A 23738-nucleotide genomic window follows, 5' to 3' on the forward strand; every position below is an offset into this window, starting at 1 on the left:
CCGGGGTTAAGCGATATATCTATCGCAGACTAAATGAAATTTCTTCCCGAGTAGGAAGAGAGGTCGTGTGGAAGCGAGCTGACCGTACATTCAAAAGAGACGTCCGCAGTTTCAGAAACGAAAGACGTAAGTTCACCATACGGGTCCAAAACAGGTCCCACAGGAATACGGTATCGTCTAAATATGGTTGACTCTGCGGAAGAGGGTCGACCGACCATATTCAAAACGGTGTCTGAGTATAGCGGAGGTGGTGGAAATCGATGAAGACTCCGCGATGACCCCAGTAAACTATATACCAGTGTAGCTATGATATTGATGTGAAACAGCTCACGTATCTACGCAACCTTTTATGCCGCAGTTTTCACCACAATTTGATAACTATTTTAGACCTTGAATCATAGCGAAAACTGCAAAACAAAATTAACTACGGAAACCATACGGTTGATTTCGAACTTATTTCGAAGTTCTTACGAGAAATTGAGCTCTTAGGAATAGCAGCAGCTACTCTTGAATCAGTGGTAGCCGGCGGTCAGTGCTCAGGTCTTACGGGAGTTGTTCGGAGTTCAAGTTCGAAAATCTTTAAATGTATCTCGGATAGAGAGAGAGAAGGAGTTCAAAGCATCGTTATAATACGACCAGCCAAGGAGCGAGATAGAAGGGAGAGAGAGCATTTTAGCTCTTCTCTGACAGACAGGTATTCCGCGTGTGTACATCTTATAGAAATAATAGTTAGTGTAAATTGGATCGTGTGTGTATCGTGTACATACAGAGAATCGCTACTTCACAACCAGAGAGAGAGAGAGAGAGAGAGAGAGAGAGAGAGAGAGAGAGAGAGAGAGAGAGAGAGAGAGAGAGAGAGAGAGAGAGAGAGAGAGAATATTGAAAACAACTTGTACGGCAAAACTTCCAACACAAACGAAAAGCACGAAAAAAATCTGCCGATCACTTTTCCCTTTTTCACAACACGAGTAAAAAGATCTAGGTCTATTCTCCATAAACAAGCACCAGATATAATGTTTATATCATCGGTTGTGGATATATGAAAGAAACTATCGTTCTATATATATATATATATATGGGGGGTTAGCCCGAGTTCCAAGAGACGTGTCAGAGAATTTCCCAGACATCATTAATCAAAATAAAAATTCTTAAAATTTCCCAGACATTAATATCTAAAAGCTTTCCGCGAAAATGATCAATAAGCCGATCTAGGTTTCTGTGGCGAGCTTTCTAGACCCGATGCCGCCGGAGCTGCCGCAGCACTTGGATGTTCATTCGGAGCCACCCCGAATGGTGGACGTGCAATAAAACCAAACGCTTCCATAATCCATTCTGAAAATTCTGCACAGAACAATTCGTGACCAAGTCCAAAATTCCGACAAAAAGATTAAAACGAAGATTAGTATGATTTGGACGGAAAATAGGGCAGAATCCTGATGCCCTAAAAGCTAAAAACAAGATAGCAAAAATGATGACAAATATCATTTATTTAAGCGCAGGCATCCTAAACGGAGTCCAGTTCTGACGCGCTCCAAATTGGTATTATTACCCCCAGCCTATAAATCTATTCCATGCTATATTCATACATTACAGAGAGCCCTGATAACCGGACAGTCTCTAACCCCTGGAACTTCACGTACAGCAATCGAGATGATCATTTTGATTTATCCTATCAGTCGATGAAGGAAGTAACCTCTTCGCACGTTGCGCGTCTATTTAAGAAGCGATTCATACTTCGGATACTTTACATTCCAACATTTTGAACCGATTGTCGAAAGATTCCAATTCGAACGTTGCCACCTCCAACGAAAAAACGACTTCAGAATAAATCAGCTACTGTTTTATCACCACTCATCAGCACAAAACCCTGCTCCAATTACGCTCACCCAGTAGGGATTCGAACCTGATGGCATCGAGACTGCCACAGTACGGAACCCTGTCTGATTAGCACAGGTACGTGTGCAGTTTAGACAATGTCATCATTAGCTAATCAGACACCATATTTTATCTCAACCCCACGGTTATTCCATTGGTTTTGCCCGAGCGATTGTACAAATACAGGTAATCTGGGCAATCTGATCGGTGAGGCAAATATTCCTGCGCGCAAACCCGTGCACTCGGGCTAATCAAGCAAGTAAGGGTTCGTGCCATGGCCGAGTCTCATGGTTCCATCAGGTTCAATCCCTGCCGAGGGGGGGGGACGGTCTCCATAATGCGATGACAACATGCATCGTATCTCGCAAACCTAGGAACTATATTGGGCACATACACGAGACGCTAGGCGTACTCCAGATACAGACCTCTGTGCATGACTGCTAAAGACTGACATTGTTACAAGTATTCCAGAGTTAATGAGCAAAAACCCACAGATTTAACAACTTAATCCGACAGTGATTTAACTTCATCATTCAGACAAATGAAAATAACTGATATTTTCGTTACACATTAACAATCGGTTTTGCTCATAGACTCCAGGGGCCGGTTTTATAGACTGGTATTAACTTAACCCAAGGGTTAACTCAATTCATTATCAATTGAGTTAGCCTCCGGGTTTAAGTCAATACCAGTCTATAAAACTGGGCCCCGTGAGTTAAGGCCATCAAACGATAATCTAGTTATTTTTTTCTTCAAAAAGCTGCTCTAAACCAGTATCAGCTAACAATTACACCGGGAGCGATGTAACAGAAGCCTAATTAAACACACGAGAGAAGAACAACTCTCAGAACAACAGAAGGCGTCTGCAGTGTACGTACGTGTGTGTGTGTGTGTGTGTGTGTGTGTGTGTGTGTGTGTGTATATGCGTGACTTCTAATTGTGCCAATAATTAGCTCCAGTCTTTTTAAACAAATAACTAATCATCGATACAGAATAATCAACACAACGAAATGTGATATATTTATACGAGAAAATAGAATATTACGAATTTTCTTCTTCTCTCGAGTTTTTCGAACTAATAGTCACAAACTTGACTCAGGAATGAATACGAAAAAAGAACAGACTCAACAGTCACAGATTTAGTGGTAGTAGTCATATTTCATCATATCTGCGCATTGCGGTATATCACTGCTCACCGCTAGACTTTACAGATTTGCGCCAGATGTAATTTGAAAATTACGTTATTTTCGATATAAAGTCAGTCAGTTTAGTAATCAAGATTCCCCCACTTACGCGACACCCAGCTATGGATCCGACAACACCTATATGACTCAGAGTCAATTACTGATTAAATCCAGGCACCCAGGGTAGAGAGATATTAGACTACCCAACGATACGTACCCAGAATATTCCATTCAGACTATAGCGAAAAGTACGAAAGTTTCTTCAGTCATAATATTCGCTAAGGACCTGCCGGGGCCGTGAATATTTCACCGAATCAAGAATCAGGGAAGTAGAAGGTTTTTGAAACAGCGAAAATTCAGTAAAATTCACACCGAACAATTTACTGAGTAAGGAGATTCCGCAATAACAGAGTAATGAACTCTCATTTTGACCTATCACGAAACGAGTTCGGGATGAGAAAAAACTCATAGTCATCATCATCTATTTCATTTCAACGTGTGTATATATATATATATATATATATATATATATATATATATATATATATATATATATATATAATTGTAGTGTTATTACAACGCTGCTACGGCTGCCACTGTGTCATTTCCGACCAGACCTCAAGCGCGCGTTAAGTACCGATTAGAATATACACTGACACTCAGTCGGTCGCAAGCGTACATGAGGTCACAGAGGTTAATATTATCACCGCGTACTGCTGTCTATCATCCCTCCTTTAAAAATGTTCGGTTTTTGTTGGTCAAGTTGTCGTGAACTCGTGCAGTCTATTATACGTACGACGGAAGCCATTTTTTATCAGTATTCAGAGAAACGGCTCCAGTCTCTCCGAGAAATAACTCAAACTATAAATGACGCAGATCTCATATTACTAGGGACAGATGGCTAGTAGACAGTAAGGCCCCTGTTACTGTTCCGAGTCCTTATTACTACTGTTCCTGGCCGTACACCGAGGACCATTAGCTATCCTGTTACTGCAACAAACAGCACTTGCGGCTGCGCACAAAAGCTAGCTTGATGTCCCTCTCCATAAATTGTCGACCATTTATTTCGTTCAATATTTTGTTAATCATAAAGTTTTTTTTTGCGGCGAAAATAAATCATATTTTATATATTAACTCGATTGGTGGCAAATGGCTGCATCAGGTTGAATGTTACGCAATTGTTAGCACTTGCGGCTCTGAGCAGCTTTACAGCTTGATTGGTATTATCCCTTTACACGTTATCCACCAATTATTTTGTATATTATTTTGTTGATTATGAATTTTTTTGTGGAGAAAATAAATCATAGCATACGATATCATATCACTGTTCAAGAGCTACTGGTACCTTTGCAAACACTATTGGAGAGCTTAACAGTAACTACTAATTGATTGAACTACCACTATTGGTTGAGCCCAAGTCACTGTCTAATTAGCACTGCTTAAGTACCTGAACCCATTGTAATATTTGATTGACCCCTGCAATGGCGAGTTTGGACCAGTTGAAGAGCTCGGGACAACTGTTGGCGAGCCGGGGCCACTGTCGGTTGGAGAGCCTCAGGCACCAATGTTGAAGAGCCTGAGCAAGTGTGGGAGAGCTTGGGCCATTGTTGGCGAGCCTGGGCAACAGATGACGAGCCTTGGCATGGTACCAGACAATGTACGGGTTCCCCTGTTTGAAGAACATTGGCTAGATATACTACACTGTGAGGGCCAATATGATGTAGGCTATCACTATCGGTATCAGAACACTGACTTAGTGATGAATGCCTGTTACTGCAGAGCTGTTAACAAGGCATCCGAATTAAACTTATTTCTCAATATTCTTAGAGGAAACTACCATAGGCCTACCACAAAATTAGAAATTTTGCAATTAATTGGCAAGAGACAATCAAAATCATCGATCAATATATTTTGGTGTTAACTTCTTCGATGTTAGCCGTATGAACACAGCTCCTTTAAATCCCTGAATCTGAAGAAAGCTAATTAGAATTGAACACGCGAACTGAACTGTGCATCATCATCGATCGAACACGTTCACTATCTAATCTCATCTCTGCTGCTGTCAAAATGAAACGATGCGGTCGGATGGGCGAGAGCTACCTCCGACTCCGTCCTCTTTACTCCGTCGTTTACCGTCGATATGACACCGATAAAAACTCGAGCGTAGAAAAATTCAACTCACGTGCGCGTTCATGATCGTATCCTACTACAACGAAGTAGTCAGCCAAACGGGACATGTCGAAAAAGCTCGATAATCAGAGCTAAACTAATCCAAATCGTTATACTCCGCTGTAGTCGCCATCTTTCAAGTGTGTCTGCGCAACCGGTCTGCGCACACGGGAAGTGGGCCACACTCGCGTGCCAGGGTCCCTTTCCACTACGTTTAAGACGGTATAGAATGATGATAGATTAATCTATTCAAACTTTACTACTAGAAGATTATCTCATAATCTTTTTGAAGACTACAACAATAATGAATAAAGTTCATTGATTACAGTCCGATAACGGATATTACGCTTAACCTAAATTTATCTTTTAATCAGCTATGTTCCATTGCTTTTGTTTTTGCATAAATTAAAGTATCTTAAGTGCTTTTTTAATTTTTTTCTTTCCAATCTCTTCTTAGGAAAAAAAACGATGATCAATTTCAGTTCATTTGTTAATTCCGATTCCGCATATTACGCTTAACCAAAACGTAAACACAAAAGTCACATGATTTCTGACGTTCAAGATGGCGGATGACAGGAAACCCAAAAATGATCAAAAATAAAAATGTTTTCACGAGAATTACGGCTTGATTAAATTAGCATCGGTTCGATTTTGGTTAATCAACGTTTCTTGCGAAGTATTTAAAATGTGGATAAAACCAGAAGAGGTTTTGTTAGCTAATGCCCTATGGTAAATTACCATTTTATTTTCATTCTGGGCCTATGCTCAGCTATGTCCCTCCCACCTCTGACTACTGATAAAAAAGGAGGCAGGTTTTAGGTTGAAATGATTCACCTGATTTAGCAAAATAAATTCCGGATAAACAAAATCTGTACCAGCCTTCTCATCAGCCAATGGATCACGCTATTCCCGGGTCGGGTGCACTCTGATTCTTATCTGGTCAAAACAAATTTGTCAAGAGGAGAATCAGTGGAGACCAATCTTTTTTCATTACCTGCTCTAGAAGGTGGAATAGTCTCTAATTACTGGTTTTTTATATCACGATCAATTTGGAAGGAGAAGGAGATTAAACCACTATCAATGACCAACCCTGGTACCTCGTTCTGTTCTTATCATTATACAAGTTACTGGGCAGTGGGTTCCCGTCAAAAATCTGATCTATTTCATGTCTTGGTATTCTAAGTGCCTTTATATTGTGTTATTCAGGGTGACTGAGCGCGCGAATCCGTTCTTCACTATGCAGAGAAGGAAAGGCCATGGTGGAGGAGGTCTGACCGGTTTACTGGTCGGAACTGTAGACGCTATTTTAGACTCTAAGGTATCAGTACTGGGATTATTCCAGTTCATTTCAAAATCACGCATTTTTTATTTATGACTGAATTTTTATCATTTCTTAATTTTCAGACGCCTCCATATCGCATACTTCATCATACACCGGGAGCTGAACTGAGTTACGGTATGAACTTTCTTCTCTTCAGGGACGCTGCAGTTGCTCAAAAGCTGGTTAGATTTGACCAGTGGATGGTTGACATAGTGACAAATAAAAGTTCATCGTTGCTATGGAATTTATCCGTCGGTTATCTTTAACCAACTTCTGAGCAACTGGCCCTATTTCTGGAGCTGGGGCCAAAACATCGAAAATGAATCAAATACATGAATTTAGAATATAACCCTATATATACGAATATATATACGAATTTTCTCTATTCACCCGCGGCAGATTCGACGAGGGAATTTTGTGTTGTAACATGAAAAAATAAGGGAAATCGCGGGGAATTTATAAATGAGCAGAAAGTGCTTTATATATTTCTTACATAAATGATATCACCTTCAGGTATTGCCATCGCGTCGAGTAAGAAGGAAATATTCCGTGATTGGGAATGGATTGAACAGTGTCTGATGGAAACTCTGTCGGCGTTCGAGAATAACGACGAAGCTTCGGAATTCGTCAAGTGTAAAATCGAGAGTCTCATCGCGAATACGACAATCGAAAGTTTCAGCGAAGGTACGGCCCAACCCCCGATATACCGCCCTCCCACATACCGCCACCCCGCCTACCGCCAAGTTTTCTCAATGTACATCTCTATACAAATACATAGTAAAACACCCCCAATATACCGCCATACTGTCTATACCGCCAAAATCATTCTGCACCGATGTGGGCGGTATATCGGGGTTTCACTGTAAATAAGTCTTAAGTCTTTTCTAACGATTATAAACAGTTCATTTATGCAAATGTTTTCAAGATCATATTCCCTCAACGCGTGGCAGGGAAGTAGAAATTTGAGTCAAAAACATGTGAGAATTAGCAAGAATGTGTGAACTTTTGTTAGTAGATAAATCTGACGTGCTTTTGTGCAGAATGTGCTTTCGGTTTTACCTAGGAAGCACGTATGCACATAAATGTGCGTGAACCCTTGATCTGACTCACAGGTCATTCGGCCACTAAACGGTATAATACACATTTTAATGCGTTTTAGATGAAGAAACTACTGATATAAAATCGACAGCTTTCAAGTTCAGGAAACTTTTCAACATGCCGCCTGAAGAGAAACTCGTCAATCGTAAGTGAAAAAAAATCTAAACCGTGATTTTCTAGAAATAGTTTCAGGTCTGAAATATTGACGCTAAAAACGTGTGGGTTTCGTAGATTATTCTTGCAGCTATTGGAAGGGGCGTGTACCGAGACAAGGCTGGCTTTATTTGAGCGTCAATCATCTTTGCTTCTATTCGTTTCTAATGGGAAGGGAGGCGAAGATGATCATTCGTTGGATGGACGTCACAGTAAGTCAAATACAAGATGCAATCGCATTTATCTGATCGTGTCTTGAACTTTTAATGCGGAGGCCAGGTACACAGACATGACTTGAAAACAGAAAACTTTGACCACTCAAAGTCATACATATTATCAATAGGTTATAAGTAAGATCACCAGGGGCTGGTTGCATAGTCACGGCTTAGACTAAGACCAGTCATAAACCATCTTAGTTCAATAGCTGATCTAACAACTTCAGATTTAAGACCACCTCAAGACTTAGGTCATGACTGTGGAACCGAGCCCAGAATTGTTAATTGATATTTCAAGATAAGAATTAGGCATCAGTATCTCTATTATTTGAGTTTGAATTTTAGATACTTTAACGAACACACATTGAACATAATCGAATATGGGTATTTTTCTCTATCAGAAACTGGAAAAGGGCAATAATATGCTATTTCCCGACAGTATCAGAGTCACAACCAGAGAGGCTGATGTAAGCTAAATTCATTTAACAATGCCCGAAATCTGAAACATGTTCCTTTAGCATTTCATTGAATGAATTCTGTTTCATGTATCTTTGTATCTTTTAAGCATTATTTCTCGATGTTCGTAAGAAGTTATGAAACATTTCGATTGATGGAGCAACTGGCTAACCTGGCCATGCGACAGTGAGTACGGTTTTATGATCTGCCAATAAATACCTTTTCACACTTCCTGCACTTGAAAGATTGATTTAGCGGTGCCAGTCAAATATGTGTTCACTCCTGATTTCAGATTGATTACAGAGGAAACATTTGAGGAGGACAGAACGATAGCATCGAGAACCAAGTATGAACAATACGAATCAGTTAATTCTGATTCTGGGATGAAATATTTGGGAACAAACTAATTATAACACTTTGAGTCAAACTAAAGAAATAGCTGCTCTTGAACTGTATCCAGCTATTTTCAGAGCATTTATTATTTTAAGCTTTGAAATATGAATTAGGCCCTACACCAATATTCATGCTTTTGGGCGATTATGTTGTGGATTATGATAAGTGTCACTTTTACCTACAAAAGTAGCTAAAAAGTGTTTACATATTCACAATATAAATTGCTTACTCTTGCCTCAACCTTGCTGCTATGAACCGTGTAAAAAAAAGTATCTGTGTTCAAATTGTAGAAGAAGAACTCGCAAAGTGTCGACGTTGAAACGTGATTTGGACGCGAGGGCGCGCAGCGAAGCTTATCGTCAGATGTTCAATTTAAGCGTAACGGAAAAGTTAGACGGCGACACTGAGGCGACGATCTGGGCTCCGTACAGCAAACAGTATATTACTGGCCGACTTTATCTGTCCGAGAATTACATCTGTTTCGCGAGTCGGGTATGTAAAAGTTGTGAAATGAAATGTTCTTTCTCGGGTAGCATTTGCACATATTTCCTGAGTTGAGAATCAGGGACAGTTTTAGTTTAGAAAATAATCTCTTTGTCTAATTCACCGACTTGAGACGAGTAACGAGTACTGTAGCTAGATTTTGAATATCTTTTAAAAAGATAATTCAAACATATATATATCTGTACTTCATGAAAATATCTTGAATATAATATATATAATATAGAATATAATATAATATATGAAATTGCAGGTTAAAAAACTGGTATTGGTACAAATTCCGATGAGAGAAATTTACGTGGTCGAGAAAGTGGACAATAACACCGGTGGGGTTAATGGAGCGCTGCTCATTACAACCAAAGGAAAGGTACAGCAACGAATGAAGTTTACATTTTCATGTTTTCAAACATTTTTCTCGGATGATTATTATTATCTTATGATGCTGATGCGATCTCTACTTGTTTTACAGATGAATTTCCTGTTCGCTCAGCTCACCGATCGCGAGCTTCTCTTGGAGAAAATATCGGATTTCTTGTCGAAACAGCCGACGCACAGAAAGAGTCGCAGCGAAAGCGGCGCCAGTACGAAGAGCACTGAATCTGATAACGGTAGGTTTCGTTCTTTAGAAACAAATACCTCCACACCTTTGAGAGTCGAATGGTCGATAAAACTACAAACAGAATCACTAGATCATTAATGATGATATCCAGATTAGATTAATATCCGGATTACACTGATCAAAATTAAGCTTGAGTTCGACTATATTAACTTTAACCCGAGTGCTAACTCAAACAGCCCTCGTATATGAACATTTTTTCCACTCGGTTATAGCCGTATTCAGAGATGTACTCATCATGAACTCTTTTTTTTTACAGATGATCCATTCCAGCCAGCCCTCATCAAAGTTTTCAATCGACGCGGTTCGGATGAAATTTCTGCCAAAGAATCCGTGAAAGAGCATCTATGGCAAATTCACTTTGCCGAATACGGCAGGTGAGGTTTCTAGAGGCCAACTGACAACAACTCATCTACCAGAGGTGCACTGAAGATATTTAGAATAAAAATTTTATCGGTTGTTTTATTGTTATTTCAGGGGCGTATGCGTCTACCGAACTCATCGTACACACGAGCTCATTCTGAAAGGTATACCTGATACATTACGGGGTGAAATCTGGATGGTTTATTCAGGAGCTATCAATGAGGTATATTGTTATCTATAACTATCATTAATCAATAAGCTAACATAGTATCAACACAGAGATGTGGTCTTCAGATCAGTTTAAGTACCAGTCACTGGTCTCTCATCAATCCAGGGTTCATGTGTTTGAATCCTGGTGGTAGCAGTCAGTCAGTCTTTCACTGGTCTCTCATCAATCCAGGGTTCATGTTTTTGAATCTTGGTGGTAGCAGAGTTTGTTGGTCAAAAGGTACTTTGTCCCTCTTAATCAGGAAAAAGAAATCTCACACCTGCTAATAATGCCCTGAGTGATGCTCTCGGTTGAGGCAAAAATGAAATCTTGCTTATAATACCCTGAGTAAGAAAAATACCAACACCGCAAATTATTCTCTGCGTTTTTCATAGTCATATCGCAATTGTTTATATTTCACAGATGGCCATGCATTCGAATTACTATGCATCATTGGTCGAGCAGTGTAAAGGAAAGTGTTCACTGGCGACCGACGAGATAGAACGAGACCTACATCGTTCGCTACCCGAGCATCCGGCGTTTCAATCGGAGCTCGGTATCGGAGCTTTACGCCGTGTTCTTACAGCTTACGCATTCCGCAATCCTAATATCGGTGAGTACTTCTAACAGAAAATCATAACTGAATTTGGATTATCTCCTACAGTGGGAGTCAGTTGCTCGAATGTTAAACAATGGATGACGCAGTTTCATTGTATCCACTTCAACTATTTATTTTCAACTATCCCATGCACGGTGGCCACTTTTCTGGGAATCAGGGATTGTTCTTTTCTTTAAAAAGGTCGGGGAACAATCGAGAGAATTTTGTAAACAAAAAAAGCTGAAAATCAGGGAAATGTCAGGGAAATTTGTTGACATTGCTAGATGTCATGTATAAAATCAAACAGATTTTGTCTATGTCTTCCTTATTTAACAGGACTTTCACCCATTATTGCATTCAACATGCAGTACTCATCTCATTAAGGATACAAATACGCCCTGTTCAAGATCTATAGCCCCAAATTGTGTCCTGGATGCAGTCCTGTATAATATAGTACAGTTATATATCTATATAGTTATATATCTAAAGTACAAGGTGTTATGAAATTGTCTTATACATGTTCTTATGGAGACAAGAGCCTTCTCAGTCGCTGCTCCACTTTTGTGGAACAACCTTCATCGCCATGTAAGAGCGGCTTCGAGTATCTCTGTCTTCAAGAGAAGCCTCAAAACACATTTGTTTTCACCACATTAGATTTATTCAGTAATATAGTGTCATTGATCACTTAAGTGGATTCTGGCACTTAAAATACCATAATAATAATAATGTTGTAATAGTCTCTCACATGTATGTTTCACATGTTTTTTAGGTTATTGTCAGGCTATGAATATAGTCACCAGTGTATTACTGCTTTACGCCAGCGAAGAAGAAGCGTTCTGGTTGCTAGTCGCGATCTGCGAGAGAATGCTGCCCGATTATTACAACACTAAAGTCGTCGGTGCCCTCATCGATCAAGGTATTGGAGAAAATCATACCGCATGATTTATACTCTATACACACGTCCATCTGAATCATTGTCTAGTAATATAGAATACCGGTCCATCAGAGATCTTGAAGAAAAAAACCTGACAATTGTGAAGAGAAACTAAGAGAGTATTGACGTTTCAACTCAATTTTATGAGCCCTATTTTCAAAAACAATGAGAGTAGAGACGTTTAGACTCGATTCTATGAGCCTTTTTCAAAATAAAGGGGGTAAGTGACGTTTAGACTCAATTCTATGGCCCATTTTTAAAACGTTTTTTAAAATACTCTCTTAGTCCTCCTTCATTATTGTGGGTGTTTTCTTCAATTGAATCATAGACACTTTTCGGTGGAAACTGATCAAACACTTTGTTGATTTCAGGTGTTTTTGAGGATTTGATCAGAGAATATCTACCAGAGTTGTACGATAAACTCGATAACCTCGGTCTACTGAGCATGATTTCACTTTCCTGGTTTTTGACGATCTTTCTCAGGTTAGTTCAGGCGTGGTTAGATGAATTGTCATTTTGATACTTGTAGATATATTAACAATATGGTTTCATATTTCAGCGTAATGCCATTTGTTAGTGCTGTGAATATTCTCGATTGCTTCTTCTATGATGGTGCTAAGGTCAGTTGTGCAGGGGCAGATTTACGGGTTGGTCTCGCGGTCCCGACCCCTGCCTTCCCACTGAGGCTACCCTTTTCATCAAGACAATGATTGTTAAAACCTGTAAATTTGACACTCATCCTAACGGAAATTGCAACCTTCCGCATGTATTTTTTTAAAAATATATTCACACTGTTGGTGGGAGCCCGCTAGTGGCTAACATAGCTGCTTTATCCAAGAAATGCCTTTTCTTTTCCTCTGGACCCGGGCCTTCCAATTTTCCTAGACTCATATCAATAACCTAAAGGAACAATATCCTAAAGGGGTTATACTAACAAAGAAGCAAGAATAATAAATGTCCGGTCACTAATTTCAGGTGATTTTCCAAATTTCATTGACGATTCTCGACACATTACGAGAGGAATTACTGAGCTGTACGGACGATGGTGAGGCGATGACGCTATTCGCGCAATACCTCGAACACGTGACCAACAAAGACAGCTCGTTACCGATCCTACCGTTACCGGACGCGTTGATCACGTCTGCCGGTAATGAGGATAACGGCGACGATGATAACGGCAATGATGAGGACGCGGGAGTTTCGTCCATCGAAATCAGCGAACTCATCGAGAATAGCTACACGCGGTTCGGACAGTTGACCAATCAGCAAATCGATAAATTACGATTGAAACATCGTTTGAAAGTCGTGCAGGTAATATAACCGAAATATCTCCCGATTTGACCTTGTCTAAGAAAGTTACTTCAGTGTTTATCCCTAGCCTCTATCACGAACAGAATATCAGTATCTCTCAGAAGTGACATCCAAGCTTCAGTAGCTTCAGGCCAGGTACCCTATCATAGTGTATAGGTTTCTTCCCCCTTAGGGTTATCAACTTATCAAGATCGATAATTGATCCACGGTTTCCCCTAGCCTCTGTAAAACATGTGACGCATGTATCTCTCTTCTCTCACTGTGGAGAGATAACATCCAAGCTACAGAACTCGGCACTCGGGAATCAGGCCAGTACCCTATAGCATTTGGTTATAGAGGGAAATGAGGATAAGTAGTGTCTTGCCCACGGGCTGCAGTACTATGGCATCCTCGAAATGAATGGTCTAACCATGCTGCTACTGGGTTTCTCATACTGATATACATGTATAATGTTTTCAATTCATTTTTTGACTTTATTAACAAAGTCCTGGGCATAGGGCAGTAGGTTCACGAGAAATATCTGCGAAAATTCTGCCAAGTTGGAAACATTTTGTTATTTTGATTACAGAGTATCGAGGACAGTACGATGAAGAACGTTATTCGAAGCGTTCAAGAGTCTACAATAACCACCGGTAAAGAGCTCGAAGACTTGTTCCTCGTATTCAAGGTAAGAATGCCAAGATTCAGAACAAAACCTCACATCTTCAGTTAGTAGTGTTAGTACTTTTACTACAACGATCAAGAGAGGAAAAAGAGAGAGGTTGCTTTAGAAAATATTCTGAGATACAAGAGCCAATTTCACATTTGTGAAATGAAATAATTTTGAGAACTCTCAGCTTCATGTGACCCTGAAGGTGCTCACAGGAACTACCCGGCATATATCCAGGATCCATACCCTATTCTATGTACCCTGAAATACAGTGGCGATTGAAAAAGTGCCTTTTCTCCCTGAAAAAGCCCCTACTGCACAAATAAAATTTCTTTTAGTTACTGGTTGTTATAAAGTAGAAGGTTTATATCAATCATTTTTGGCCGTAAAAAGGGGGCAGAATATAAAGTGCCCTTCGAAATTTGAGAATGCTACGGGGTTCTGGACCCCCCTGATAACTAAGATCCTAAAGACCAGACTACTATTTTCATATTTTCTTTGTTTTTATCCGAAAATATAGGAAGAATATTTGACGTCGTATTACTGGAGAACGAACCATCATCAGTTAGTAGAAAACAACGGCGATAAATACGACCCTTCGCGTCCGTATTACGAACAATACAAGATCGATTTCGACCAGTTTAAGACGTTGTTTATCGCGATATCTCCGTGGGCTGCCGGCGTTCACGTCAGTACGCTGGCTCTTCGTTTATTCAGGGTAAGTCCTAAATACCCCCCTAAATACATTTTTGAAACAAGCTCATAGCAGCCGTGTTCTAGGACATTGTCGTACAAGATTGGCAGCCATTGTTGTCAACTAAAATGCTACAAAGACACTTCAATCAAGTACCTGGAAGTGAGTTGTCTTATTAAGTCAGAAGAATTCTTCGTCTTGTAGGGCCAAAAATGTCTTTTTAGGTACCAATTTTCAGGACTGTAGCTTCTTAATGGTAGATGGGCCCCTACTTTAGGATAAGTTCCCAGCCATGGTGTCCATGATAATACGTTTATATCATAATGTTGTAATAGATTACTCCATTATTCGGTACCAGTCAATAAACAATAGTCAATAAATCAATTAACTGATCAACCGGTGAATTTTACTAAAATCTATTTCGTAAAACATTCAATTTTCATTCCTTTGATTCACAGATTCTGGACGTGAACGGCGATCACATGATCAATTTCAAAGAATTCAGTTGGATGATGGGAGTGATCAGCAAGGCCGATCTCGGAGAGCGTTTAAAGCTGCTGTACTGTCTGCACATGCCGCCCGCTCTACTGCCGTCTGATATGAACCTCGACTCGCCAAAGTCAGGTACCGGTATTGCCGATGAATGTTCGTCTAACACTAATCCAGACTGCGCACGTATGTGTTTTTAAATGTTTTTATTTACTAACCGCGAGGTGATGGCGGTGGTGGCAGCTCATACAGGAATTATACAGTACTTTATGCTTGAGACGCTTTAGAAGTAGTCGCTATAATGTTGTATGAATCTGCATGTGAGAGTGAATGAACGTGTGATTCTGGACCCAGTTCCACAGTTCTGAATCATTAGAGTAGGGTTAACACATCGAAAATAAACTAATATTCACACAGAATTAACTCATAATGTAGAAAAAATGCTTACTCTAACCCACAACTGTGTGACTGGATCCTGCGCCTAGATGTTTTAAGGTAACCCAAAGCTGTAAACAAGCATTCATGCTTTATATCTAAAGTCAATAAGTTATCTTTCATCTGCTTACCTAAGATACGTAGTTAGTTTTGATTATCGATATTGAGAAGCATTTATAGTTAAGAGTTGTTCGGAATTATGTCACATACTGCTAGTTTTGTCGTTTAATGTCTGTTTAACTGCAAAACTCACATACCCTTCGAAAGATACAAATCATAATGCAGCAAATTTAACTAAGATTTTGTGAGCCCACACTTCCTACACTCTTTACCCTACCTTGTTGGAGGATACAAATATGCTCTTTTCAATAAGCAAACACTAAAGCCCTTCATAATGCAGCAAGTTTGACTAAGATTTTGTGAGCAGGACCGCCTGCCCTACCTTGTCGTAGGATACAAATGCACTTGTTTTCATAGCTATTGCCCTTTTCATACGTAAAAATTCCGTCTAGTAACGACTTTTAAAATTTGAAACTGTAGATCTATGAATAGAATCAAATAAATGATGTTTGCCATTCTGATTCAAGATGCGACTGAAGATGCAGTAGAAGCAGCCGATTTCTTCTTAGACAGCGATGAATACCCCGCGAATATCGGCACCAACAAGTCACCGAAATCACCTACAAAACCTATCATACCAGGTACGATAATCAATTGCGATGTCAGACGGCTTTTTCGAAAAAATCAAAACGTCGTTTAAGAATCTTTAAACTTCAATCGCTTGATTTCGCTCCAGAAGAAAAGTCAGTTTTGGTTATAAGCATGTATTAGAATCTATTTAGTAGTTTGTATTCTAGAAATAACCGCTACGACTGCCACGACGAGTTCGTTCCAAGCGGCGACCGCGACGTTAGCGTCCGTGCCCGAGGGTTCGCCGACGCCTCCGACGACCCTCGCGTTGGAACGGAAGATCGTCGCGACGACGACGGCCCTCGAGTCGCCGTCTTGCGACAGTCTCGGCGGCGACCTCGCTCCGCCCCTGTTACTCGATCAAAGCGATTCGTACAGCCTCAGTTCCGAGAAGAGTAACTCGTTATCGCGAGGTGAGGATTTTAAAAAAAATTGTTCACATCGGTTCGATGTCATTCGTGCGTTAACGTGATTTAATTTTTCTCGAAATTCGTATATTGTAGATTACATATCACCGTATAAAGCAAAGTTGACCGGATGCTACGACAGTAAAAGCGATTTGCGAGCGGTGCCAAGAATGAACCAGGTAAAATTAGTGAAAGCCCGGGATCTGGGTTCCACAGTTGTTAGTTAGAGTTAACTCTGAGTTAAAATTATTTCATATTTTCAATGAGTCAACTCAAACTCAACCTCAAACTCAATGAGTGACAAATCCTAACTCAGAAATGTGGAACGGGGTCCTAGATCCAGGTTCCACAGTTGCAAGTTAGAGTTGATTCTGAGTTATAATCATTTCATTTTCAATGTTTGAACTCAACAACTGTGGAACTGGGTCCTGGCGTCAGTTTAAAACCCTTTCGCTGCAAAAACATGGTTGAATTGTGGTGTGCGGGGGCTACCCAGGTCAAAAACTTAAACCAGTTTTAATAAAACAAGGGTTTCTTACCAAATCAACCAGTCATTGACTTGATTATTTTTTTGTAGGAACAATTCATCCAGTTGTGGAAGACTCTCTACGACATGTTCGGCGACAACATCGACGAACAACAACTGTATCATTCCATAGCGACGGTCGGCACGTTGCTCTTAGAGATCGGCGAAGTCGGCAAACAGTTTTATCTGAAGCACAGTTCGTCGCAGGACAGCACGCGTAGCATTATCAGCATCGGCAGCGAGAAGAATGCGAAAGATGGCGCAACGGTAGCTGCTGCTGCTGATGGCGACGAGACACCGATGAACGAAATGCCGTCTGCAGACGCGACGCCCGCAGCAGACGCGACACCGGCAGCAGACGACAAAGAAATCGTCGAAAAAATTGACGAGTTGAAAATAACCGAAACAGAGGAAACAACGACAGAGTCTAAAGATTTAGAGGATGAAAATGATGATGATGATGATGATGTAATGGATATAAAACCGGACGTGAATCGACCGTCCGAACCGATCCCGATCAACAACCCGAATCAGTCGGGCGGCGGCATGCACGGCGGCAGCACGGCGTCGACGCCCAGCTCGTACCGGCCGGACACCGACTGGTCAATCACGTTCGAGCAGTTCCTCGCGTCCATGCTCACCGAACCGGCGTTGGTGCGATTCTTCGAAAGCGAACACGAACTGAGCGCGCGCATCGACGCGTATCGAAACCGACGTTTGATGCAACGTTCGAACAGCGTCGCGAGCGCCATCACTAATTCGGCGTCGTTATAATGATTTCGATGTTCGACGATTAAAAACTCACGCGGTGAAAGGAAGTTATTCGGTTTATTATTCACAACCCAGTTCCTTCGAACTCTCCAGTTACAATAATAAACGATTTCATCTTTTATTTAACTATTACTATGTTTGATGATATGTCGAAAATCCTACAATAATAATGAAAAAAATAAAATTAAGTCCAAAAATGTTTCCTCGAGCTAGTAGTTAGTTCAATGTTTCGACTATATTCTTATTAATTCTAAATATTCCTGAAGATGACTATTAGAATATAGTGGAAACGTCGAATAAACTACTAGCTCAAGGAAACATTTTCAGACTTCATATCATCTATTCGCTATACTTGTGGGATTCTCTACGTATTATCGTCTCAACACGTGGATATATTGTTTTATCAATGGTTACAATATTTTATTTTCATAATTCGTAATAAATGAGAGATGTTAAATGCTGGGGGATATGACACGAGCCTTTGAGGGCTGCAGTTACAAATTGCAAGGCACTGGAGCCACTTGCTGGAACTACTGGAGCCACTTACGTACGAGAAGGGTGCAGTTGAAAGTTAAGATTTGACTCAAAGAGTTTAGACTCGGTAATTGTTGAAAATGAACTTATTTCAACTCATCACAACAGCAGGACTGCATCCAGTAGATATAAAGTTCAGGGTTTACTCATTGAAAATGAACTAATTTCTACTCAGATTTAACTCTTTTAACTCACAAACTGTGGAGCTGGGTCCAAATTTCTTCTAGTTTGTTTATGTCTAGGGAATCGGAATCAAAGAGAAAAAGGATTGATGAACTGCATAAGAAAATTCAAATCAGTTGGATCGGTTAATTTTGAGTTTTGAAAACGGGTTTTTTTGTGAGAAGTTTTAGGAAATAGCTTTGCGATATATATAGACTTTTTTCGAAAATATTTTCAGTTTTTGATATCATTGTATGTGCAATACGTATGTGGCGCTTCTTGTGTATATGTGAAGTAGATCTCCTACTTGTTATAGCTTAATAAGAAATCATCATCGCTGCTTCTAAAATCAGGATCCGATTCCACATTTCTGGGTTGGATTTGACTCAACAATCAAACGTCGTTACATCGAACTTCACGGGACCAGAAAATCTGTTAGTTACAACCGATAGTTCGTTTCAGTATCCGGTATGAAACGAATTGAAATGTCTGATGAATTTTGTCTTAGACTGGACAATTCTAATCATTTCATACCAGTTAACCAGTGGATAGTTGACATAGAGACAATTAAAAGTTCATTGTTAGTATGGTATCTATCCACTGGTTATCTTTAACCAACTTTTGAGCAATTGCAACCCCTGATTTCCTGGTCTCCTCGGGCCAGTTTCATAGTCAAGACTTAAGACCAAAAGTGGTCTTAAATCTTAAGACTGATCTTAAGTTGTTAGATTGGCTTTAGAAAAAAGTTTGTCTTAGACCTGTCTTAAGTCTAAGCCATGTCTATAGAACCGGACCCTGAAGTTCGATACAGCGAGGTTTCACTGTATTTAAACGTTGAAAATGAATTAATCTTAACTTGCAATCGAGGGAACGGAATCCTAAACAACTTCATTGTGCAATGAATGTCTATTAAAACTGATGCAATCTTTCTACAAAGTTTAGGATGTAATTGTATTGATATAAATGTCGGCTGCCAAGAAGGCTTTTAAGTTATATATACGAAACATTCGATATAGAAACGTCATAGCAATCGATGTTAATAACGCATGAAGCCTGACCTGATATATCCATATCAGTAGTTGGTAGCCGTGAAATCCATGTTTAAGTCTGATAAAAGCCTGCTTAATCCAGATCCATAATGACGATAGCGAAACCCGCTAAATCTAGATCAGTTGTCGATAGCAATGAAATACTGATCGATCCTCCAAAGTACAATGTCAGATTGGATAGAGTCAATCCTGACAAAATAGTACTTGATTATAATACCGTATGTGGAGAATGGCATGATGATAACGGAAAAAAAATATTAAGTTCGAAAGTGTTTTCTTGAGCTATTTTCTAATAGTCACAACACTAGCATTTTATCAATGGTTAATATTGGTCCTGATTCCGTAGCGCTAAGATACTGTGCTCAGATAGTTTCTGCCGTATATGTGCCGGGTAAATGTATATATGTTACTTTGGAATTAATCGTACGTTTGTTATCATTTCCCGCGAGCCTGGGCTCTCGTCTTCCAGTGACAAAAGCGCTAAATGTTATCTTGTATAGGTTTGTAGGCTTCTAAGTTGGAAGAATGTGCTGAACAATTTATTTAGGCTATATATCGAACATCATTATTCCAGCAAGTTGTCTTAGCCTGGTGTTCATATTTTCAAAAAGGACGAAAAATAGTAGGTTTAATTTTGGCTCATTAGGGGCACTGGGTACTTCGAAAGGCTCATGAAACTCACTGGAATCCGGCTGTTATTTTCAGGCTTATTTCTCGTTATATTATTAACACCTTTGTTTAGTCGCGAGGTGCTGTAATATGTGTACATTGTATTTAAATTATAAATAATTGAAAAATTGCTGGGAAAAACGAATTTGATTTTGTTGTTGATTGTAGGAGATATTATTCACAGGATAGCGGTTGTCAATTGACACCTGAAGATTCTATCAGCACCAAATTAAATTGAATATACAGTTAAACGACGTTGATACGATTCTGATAAAGACAAAATCCGTTAATTAAATCGTACGATGATTTCCAGCATTTCCCAAGTAAGATATTTATATCAATCCAGATTTTGATAATACAACAATATCACTTTCGCCCACAAGATTTGTATGAACAAGATTCCAGTACTAGTTTATCCACACACGGGGGCCTGCGGTACAAACATTTACTACTGGTAGAATCACAGCGGTGGCTAAATTTGGAGAGGGGAGCTGTTGGGAATCAAGTAATTTATTTTATGCTATGGCCTTATTACAGTTCCACGATATTGTTCAGCTGCCTACTGGCGCGTGTTCAACCCAGTGCAGGAACCTAAGCTCAATGTAAATCCATTCAACAATAGAAAGACACAATGGTGGTTTTTCATAGTTGTTGATATCATTTACACGTGCTATTGATGACAATTGTGCTCCTGTTCCTGCTTCCTGAGGAACGACGTCTTTATGTTTTATGTGTTACTGTTCGTCTCCGTACTGTCCTGTACTGTTCCGTGTTTATTAATCCGTTCTATTTTTCAGGTTCTAATCCGTTTTATTTTTCAGGGCCGATTTCTCTGTCGAATTTCAACGTTTGCTGGAACAAAACTAATGTCCGAAAGCGTCAGCTCTCCGTCGCCGGTCACGTGTCGAGGATGTCAGACAAAGAGCCGGTCAGGAAATGGCTGACCTCTACACGCCCTCATACGGAACATGAAAACCAGGATGACGAGGCCTTACTCTCCCCACCTATCAACAGAGAGTGTGCTAGGTGACGTCAATGACGGGCAGATCTGTCGGATTGTTTGCAGTGAAAATGGAGTGGTAAAGCTGGACTGTCTACTAGTATTCATTGATTCCTTTTCAGGAATTGCTTCGGGCAAAGATTTGTCTCTTGTCTTCCTTTGCGTTCTAGCATTCATTGATTCCTTTTAAGGGATTGCTTCGGGCGGGGATTAATTTCCCTGTCTTCCTTTGCGTGCTAGGATTCATTGATTCACTGTGGGATCGCTTGCATGCTAGCATTCATTGATTCCTTTTAAGGGATTGCTTCGGACAGGGATTAATTTCCCTGTCTTCCTTTGAGTGTTAGTATTCATTGATTCCCTGTGGGTTGCTTCGGGCAGGGATAAGTCTTGTCTTCCTTTGAGTGCTAGTGCGGGCAATCCAGTTGCGCTACTTTATTTTTGTCACAAGCAATCTTGCAGGTTTATCAGTTACTGACGTCACGCAGCACACCCTGTGGGTAAATGGTGAAAGTAAGGCGTCGTCATCCTGGTTTTTGTGTTCTGTGTGAGGGCGTGTAGAGGGCAGTATATTCCTGGCTGGCTCATTGTCTGGTGTTCTCGGCATGTGACCGGCGAAGGAGAGTTGTAAAGCTTTCGGACATTAGTTTTGTTCTGTACCAGGTTTTCATCGCTCTTCTCTTTTTTCATTTCAGGACTCCCAAGATGAAGAAGAAGATGCTGAAGGCGACTACAACGAAGACAATGTCGAAAAAAGAACACTGAACTCGGCAATATTGAAAGTTAAGTTGATATACGTGTAAATTACGATATATGATACAGAAAGGATTGTGTAACTACAAAATATCATTCTTTTGCTCATTTCAGCTTAATCTGGAAAGGCCCAGCCGATACTAAACCCAGTTATCTCGAAAGGTAAGTTGACTTATATGGAATTTATTATGATTAATGCTATATATATGAAGAATTATGTATATTTCAAGATATTGTATAATTACAGGATATCTTCTTTTACTCGCTAAGTAACATCTATAAGACAAGCTCAGCCTGAGATCAATTAGTCATCTAGATTCTACTGATTAAAACAGCCAACAAAAGATTCCATCTTGAATTGAACTCATCAACTATCACAGCTAGAAATCTAGATTCAGCCAGCATTGGTTTATCGCCCAATGATTGATTTCTTCTACAATAGGTGGAGCAGATACAATGCGCGTCTTATATATAAACACTTATTCAGGAGCAGCAGAGACAATGCGTATATTATGAACACTTATTTAGGAGCAGCAGAGACAATGCGTATATTATAAACACTTATTCAGGAGCAGCAGAGACAATGCGTATCTTATAAAACACTTATTCAGGAGAAGCAACGACAGTAGAATATGTGAAGTATTGATTTATTCTACGTATCACCTTTTTTCAAACCAGTCTGATGGGTACCATGAGTTTACAAAATTCATTGTCTATTTGAAGGGGTGGAATAAACTATAAAGAAAGAGTTTTAATGTTGATTAATGAAAATTGAAGTTAGGTAATTTGGGCTCTAGGCCTGAGAAGGAACTATTCATATTTGAATATTTCAATAAAATGGCATCCTCCTGATTCTTTATATTGATTAGGCAAACTGTTTTTGATTTGTAAACAGATGAGTCATTAAAGTCCTTAAAGTTTGTTCTTGAAGTCTCATAAAATCTACGCTCCATTAATTCATCATATTGATCGCGTATAGCGTCTGGGTTCGACTCGTAGGTCAGTTGAAATACACTTAAACTGAGATATAGTATCGACAGGATAGTTCAGATAAGCTTCATACATTAGTTAAACATAGCTTTGCATGATTTGTAATAATGACATAGTTTATGGGATGAATACTCTTTTAGTTTTTATGGTTGTGGGCCATAGACGTTTTTGTTTTATAGAGTCCATGATTGGATTGTTTTTGAAATACAGTCCACGTGTTTGAGGAGCTTACATAATAATTCCTCGAGCACAAACCTGGCATTTTTTATAATTGTTGTATGAGAATAAATATGATTGTTTGAAATTCTTCATTTGTTTATTTAATTAGCTATTCTGAACTTTCTTTTCAACCGATTTATTTTATTTTAGGGCCTAACATTTTTTCTGCCGAATTTCTGGATATTTTTCTCACAGAAATAAATAAATTTTTTGCGTACATTTGTGATGCATATTTTGTTGCGTCTTTTTCTTTCACCACAGTTAGTCATGTATTTTTAATTCAAATCATGGTTGAATTTCAAACCC

The 23738-nt window shown here is 39.6% G+C and overlaps 2 protein-coding genes across 2 annotated transcripts in view; one reads left to right on the forward strand and one right to left on the reverse strand.

Moving 5' to 3' along the window:
• The window catches only part of LOC141913245 (myotubularin-related protein 13-like), a 41488-nt gene extending 36131 nt beyond the window's left edge, over positions 1 to 5357 (reverse strand). Inside the window, exon 1 of the mRNA XM_074804711.1 lies at positions 5242 to 5357. Coding sequence (XP_074660812.1) covers positions 5242 to 5296 — 55 coding nt within the window. The 5' untranslated portion in view covers positions 5297 to 5357. The remainder of the gene's footprint in view (positions 1 to 5241) is intronic.
• Positions 5358 to 5796: 439 nt separating this feature from the next.
• Positions 5797 to 21404, forward strand: LOC141913410 (TBC1 domain family member 9-like). Its single transcript, XM_074804940.1, has 26 exons — positions 5797 to 5957; positions 6435 to 6546; positions 6633 to 6684; positions 7063 to 7233; positions 7709 to 7792; positions 7879 to 8012; positions 8417 to 8482; positions 8581 to 8657; positions 8764 to 8817; positions 9155 to 9356; positions 9619 to 9732; positions 9835 to 9973; positions 10241 to 10358; positions 10459 to 10567; positions 10976 to 11165; positions 11920 to 12066; positions 12456 to 12567; positions 12644 to 12731; positions 13060 to 13395; positions 13964 to 14062; positions 14565 to 14762; positions 15197 to 15413; positions 16250 to 16363; positions 16520 to 16765; positions 16856 to 16938; positions 17337 to 21404. The coding sequence occupies exons 1-26, from the start codon at positions 5914 to 5916 to the stop codon at positions 18057 to 18059; spliced, it is 4029 nt and encodes a 1342-aa protein (XP_074661041.1). The 5' UTR covers positions 5797 to 5913; the 3' UTR covers positions 18060 to 21404.
• The last annotated feature ends 2334 nt before the right edge of the window (positions 21405 to 23738 follow it).

The sequence above is a fragment of the Tubulanus polymorphus genome, chromosome 11 (genome assembly GCF_964204645.1).
Source record: "Tubulanus polymorphus chromosome 11, tnTubPoly1.2, whole genome shotgun sequence".
NCBI classification, from domain to species: Eukaryota; Metazoa; Nemertea; class Palaeonemertea; order Tubulaniformes; family Tubulanidae; genus Tubulanus; species Tubulanus polymorphus.